At 42.1% G+C, this 6,000-nt stretch overlaps 1 protein-coding gene across 1 annotated transcript in view; it reads left to right on the plus strand.

Annotated features, from left to right (window-relative positions):
• Nucleotides 1-5,668, plus strand: part of DRG2 (developmentally regulated GTP binding protein 2) — a 38,629-nt gene extending 32,961 nt beyond the window's left edge. Inside the window, exons 11-13 of the mRNA XM_082261834.1 lie at nt 1,524-1,582; nt 4,132-4,185; nt 5,232-5,668. Coding sequence (XP_082117960.1) covers nt 1,524-1,582; nt 4,132-4,185; nt 5,232-5,318 — 200 coding nt within the window. The 3' untranslated portion in view covers nt 5,319-5,668. The remainder of the gene's footprint in view (nt 1-1,523; nt 1,583-4,131; nt 4,186-5,231) is intronic.
• Nucleotides 5,669-6,000: the final 332 nt, after the last annotated feature.

Consider the following 6,000-nt stretch of genomic DNA (forward strand, 5'->3'; position numbering starts at 1 on the left):
GCATTCTCTCAATGAATGCAAAGCATTCTCTGATTGTACACAGCAGGGAAGCAGGGTGGTAACGTCATGCTCTCTACCTTTTCTAATCGGAGAACCTTTAGCATTCATTGAGAAAATGCAAGGCATTCTTTGGTGCCCTTGCTGACCGGCCGACCTCTCCTGTATTCACAGTGCATCAGGGTGGCTGCTGGGACCCAGAAGCAAGTGGCAGTCATTGAAGTACCGGTGTATACTTTAGTGATTTCCAGTTTCCAGGAGAATTTCTCAAGTATAGTATATACATAGTTACATTGCTCTAAGCTGGACCAGTGTAACTGTATAATATAGCTGTGCCTAGAATTATTCTTTGAGTTAGGGACCTTTGATTGTAAGCTCCTTGAGGGTAGGGACTGATGTGAATGTGTAATGTATATGTAAAGTGCTGCGTAAATTGACAGCGCTATAGAAGTACCTGAAATAATAATATTAGCAAACCGCAACATACGAGTACAAAAACAGGGAATGCTACTGTGGATGCTTGAAATAGCATTCTAGACCTGAACACACTGCTCTGATGCATGCCCTGTGAACAAGGCCTTCGAAGCTCAGCCAAAGATAATGTATTGAATTTCCTGTTTTCCCACCTATGCTCATCTTTTGACATTTAAGAACCAAAACTTATAAAATACCAGGTTCTCTTGATAGCCCATCTTCTTTGCAGCCACTATTAGTATTGTACTACCCATTTACATGTCTGAGCTCCAGATAGAAAGCCCATTGTAATGGCCATGTTGGTCCGGACCATAGCTTACGGGGGATAAAACTTTCCTCCCATCGACTGTTCCTGAACCTGGCAATTTTCCACAGTACAGATGCCGTTCACTGCATAGCAGAAAGATGGGTAGATCCTAAATTAACTTCAACCCTCCTACTCCTCCCCCATATCAAAAAGTACTAGGTATCTCAGAGAACATTGACAGGTGGCCCTGAATAGGCAAAATGACAGGCTTACTTTAACACGCACTTTGAAGGCTGTCGGATCCAGGAAGCTGTTTACTTCCGCATGGCTGGTGGGTGGAAGGTAAAGGCCCTGCATATATATAGGATGACAGACAGCCTAAACTTCTGATAAACACCCCAACCCCACTTACAGCTGGAAGAAGAGTAGCGGAACGGTCGCACTTCCCATAGGATGCAATCAGAATTTATTAATAAAGTAAAAAAAAGGCACAGGATGTAACTGGCATCATGCAGGGGACTAAAAGGATGACGCGTTTCACACGACTAAGCGTGCTTTATCAAACCAGCATGGCTGGTGGAGGGGAGGTAAACTTCTGATAAACACCCCAACCCCACTTACAGCTGGATTGACCTCCAACCTGGACACATGACCCAGAAAACCCACCCAATTACTCTGACTCAAATTGGTGCATTCTGACCACAGGGAAATATGGATTGCGTGAAACGCTGTTCCTTACTTGAATAAATTAGGTCATATTTTCAATGTGAATTACAAGGAGAATTTCCTTTCTATTTCCTTACAGAGAGGCCGGACTTTTCAGATGCAATTATCCTCAGAAAGGGGGCTTCTGTGGAACATGTGGTCAGTATATATTTTTCCTCTCTTAATTAAGACTATTTATAAGATGTTATATGTTCATGATGCAATGGGGGTTTTACAATGTTTAATACGTATTTGTATTGACTAGTATAATATGATATCCACATGGTACATTGGAACACGTACATATCCGCCAAGCACCCGCGCTTCCACCTATTTGTTCCCCAGGAGTAAATTAGAACTTATGAACTTTTATTAACCAAAAAGCTGACCTAAGACACAAAGGGGTCTATATATAAATGTTCTCATCCATGATTCAAACAACTTTCACCCAAGATCCACACATTTATCTATTTTGGTTTAATTGGAAAAAAATGTATGAAACCTGAATGGAAGTTGTGCACATCTTCTATGAAAATATTCATAAATAGACCTTAAAGTGGAACTTTACCCATAACAACTTGATAAAAAAAAATGTTAAGGAGCATACATTCTACATTCATAATTATGCCACCAAAATTAGTGTGTGCTGTAAATTGCCTCCAGCATTGTCCCTGTTTCTTCTTGCTGGAAGCTGCCATTTTGCTGAAGCCCAGATCCCCTGAACAGCAGTAAATCGTAAAGCAGATCTAAACCCATCAATTTATTGGTTTCAAAAATTGGCTACATTCCTGGAATGCCAGAAATGCTAACTGTCACATTTGCTTGTGTTCTCAACCAAACTGTCAAATCATCAAATGGCTGATGTCATAACTGATCACATGTGCAGCACAATGGCAGTTGCAGATCAAACAGAAGCAACTTCTTTGGCTGTAAAGGATAGGAGGTTTTAATTCTGCTTTAAAGCTGTCAGCAGATCGGCCTCTAAGTTCCTAAAAATGGAAAGCAACTGAGCATGTGCAGAGCAGGGTGAGACAGTGTATTACTGGATTTTAAACAGTATAAGTACTTATTTTTAGTAGCTATACCTGCAAAAGGAGCCAGCCTGAAGTGATCTCGCAGGATTTAATTTTTTGACTAAAGTTCCACTTTAAAATAACATCTACTCCATCAGCTCTTTTTTAAGTCAAATTGTGTCATGTTCCTGCAGTCAGCCTCCAGCCAACTGTTTAGCATGGAGGATCAATTGATTGAACAAGCTAAAAATCATGTTTACTGTTGTATTCCCTCCTGATTAGGCAGTGCTGGAAGTGTATGGTGCCATCTTCCCCTCCCCTCCACGTGGAAAAAACATGAACTGCTGATCAAACTGAGCATTGATTGTTATGGACAGGGCTGACCGGACTAGGAATTTTCTTATAAGACCTCGTTCACATGGGTATACCCGTGTAAATGAGGCCTTAATTAATAGGCACCTTAATACCACCCAGTCTGTTCCTTGCTTGGTTTAGAGGCAGAGTGCCGATCAGTAGATTGGTTTCTTTGCTACCTATTTTTTTTATTTTTTGACTGGCTAATAGAGGGGGTAGACCCCATAAGTGTTGTAACACAGGGTGCATCTATGAGTCTACGTATCCAAACAATGCTGAGCTTTGTCTTTAGAAAGCCCAGCACTGCCTGCACGCTTTTAGGGCACCCTGTAAACAGCTGACTAAACCAAACAAATTTGACCCTTCAAAGTAGGGATAGAGCGATTGTCTGCAAAGCCGATATATATCGATATATATATCGATCTGCACTTTCCCCGATATATCCAAGGTGACCGATATTGCTGATATTTCGGGAAAGTGCTGTACCGGACTGATGCCTGCAGCTAGAGGCATCACCCCGGTACCGGCGTCCATAGCCGATGGTCGGCTGTCTTGTAATGAAAACCGATGTGGCTGAGAAGCCGCTCGGCTGTCATTACAAGGAACGGGAGGGGACGTCCTCCCCCTCCCGCCGCCTTCTGGGAGACCCGGGCATCCAGCCTGCACGGCTGCCGAAGAGAAGACCCGATCAAAGCCGCATTCGGCTCTGATCTGGTCTCCATGCAAAAACCTGGAAGTGATGTCATGACATCACTTCCGGGTACTGTCTGGCACCAGATTCAAAAAATGACAGCATTCAAAACAGCCAAACTTGGCGTTTTTGAATGCTTTTAAGTGCAGAGGAGGGGTTTGTGGTCTTTTAGACCCCCAGATCCCTCCACAAAAGTACCTGTCAAAAAAAAAACAAAAACATTTTTTTTTTTTTTAAATGTACGAAAATATCGGCCGATACAGATATGCATTGACCAAAATATTGGTATCGGCAACGAAAAACTGATATCGGTCAGTCAGTACTTTAAAGTGTGTCCCTCTTCTGGAAGTCTGTCTGCACTCTGTATAATCTGACTTCCCCCCCACCATTCAAATCTGTCCCAGAGCAGCAGCTTTCAAGTTAGCTATGTGATCACTGCTGTTATTGCTGGCATTTGCCGCATGCTGGCAGGAAGTGGTAAAATTGAATGTTCAGAAGTAATATTTTATATTTAGTTGATGTTTTTTTTTTTTTTTTTTTTTAACAGTAAACTAACTAAAATTTGTTAACACATTTCCATTTATTGTGCAGTATTTTCTTTTTTTTTGCCCTTTGACCTCCTATTAAACCAGCTTTTTGTACATTTTCAGTGTCATCAGATTCACCGGACCCTCGCTAGTCAGTTTAAATACGCTTTGGTTTGGGTAAGTGTCTCACACAACAGTGTCTTAACCCTAACTGCCCCTTTAAAAGCCTTTATCTAGCTAAACAGAAAAATCAGGGACTTAACTTACAGTCAGTAGGATGTGTCCCTTGTCATTTTCCAGTGTAGCGGGGGTTAATACAAAAGGAGCTGTCACATTCTCTCATCAAGAGAGCCCGACTATGCCCACCCTTGCACCTGGCTGCTCCACTCTTAGAAGCCGTATTACAGCTTCTATGAATGAAACCTGATCAATGAAGGGAGGGGCGGAGCTATCAATCATTCACCTGTCCTCCATTCATAGATCCTGTAGTATGGCTTCTATGAATGGAGCAGCTAGCCAGAAAGAGCAGGCCTAGTTGGGCCCTTTGATGAGAGCCTGTGACGGCCCCTTCGTTTTATTAAACCCCCTCCCGCACTGGAAAATTACAGGGGTGGAAGTCGGGGGGGACTGGGGACAGAGGAGGATTTTAAATGCAAGAAGAGGAATCAGCACAAGGGACATATCTGCTGACTGTTAAGCCAGCTATAGATGGTTAGAATCTGCTGAACCCGCCGAGATTGAACCAACCACCAGGTTGATTGTACCCATGTCGATTCATTGATCGACTTAGGTACATATATCATGTTGGATTTTTACATACAGTTATTGCCAGTGGCTATAGCCACTAGTAACAATCATTGTGTTCCCTGGGAGGGATGGACCCCCGCGACTCCCCCCTATAATGGCTATGTTGGTGGATCAAGTGATTTTTTTCTTTCCAGCAATCATGAGTTGCAACCTACCTAAAGCTGGCCGTATATGATACAATTTTCTTATTCCATATTCTTTAGATTTACCTTGAGCTATGTAGTACAAGGGCCTGCCTGATTGCATACAAATTGAAAGTGTATGGGTGTGACTTCATATCATATGGTTTTGGGAAATCCAAAAGAAAAATTGTGCAAGAAAATTGTATAATGTATGGCAGGCCTAAGTTATGTCCGATGTGTTGATTTTTTGTTTTTAGTTTTAGCTATTCTTCAACTTTAATTATGTCTCTGCAGGGGACCAGCACCAAATACAGCCCTCAGAGAGTAGGCCTCACCCACAACATGGAGCATGAAGATGTTATCCAGATAGTCAAGAAATAGGACGGAGCCACTCCATTCAGCAAATGTACACAAACCATTTTACTTGTCATGTTACACCTTCCAGTTAAGAAACATTAAACATCTCTGCAAAATCTTCAAACCCCTCCAAGTTCCATGTGCTGCAGTTTGTGGCTGGCTGTGTATCTCTGGGATGAAGATGGCTGCTGCGTCACAAATTACCCAAGACAAACGCTGAGGCAATACATGCCAGAATTCTGGAGTAACGCCATTTAAAAACAGAATGCTTAGTCCTTTACTGGTAATTCAGGTGACTGATATTCTAGCAAATGGATACACAGAGTGACCATTTCTTTGAGTTAATGCAAATAAAAAAAGTTGCACTTTGGTAATAGTGTGTGTGCATGTCTCTATATGTACCTTATTAAGATGTTTGTGTGTATATATATATATATATATATGTATGTATATGTATATATAAAATATTCCCAAGTTCTACTGACCCTCTCTTCTCTCCAGTGCCTTGACTTTCCTCCTTGGTTCAGCATGGCTATGTCATTCTGCCCATCTCCTGTGAGCCCAGCCTGTTGTTAACACATCCCCTAGGGCAGTGGTCTTCAACTCCGGTCCTCGGGGCCCACTAACAGGCCAGATTTTAAGTATTACCTTGGGGAGATGCAGACTAGAATACTGCAATCATTAGATCACCTGTGATATAATTTAG

This window comes from Pelophylax lessonae (assembly GCF_965119305.1).
Source record: "Pelophylax lessonae genome assembly, chromosome: 6".
In the NCBI taxonomy this organism is placed as follows: domain Eukaryota; kingdom Metazoa; phylum Chordata; class Amphibia; order Anura; family Ranidae; genus Pelophylax; species Pelophylax lessonae.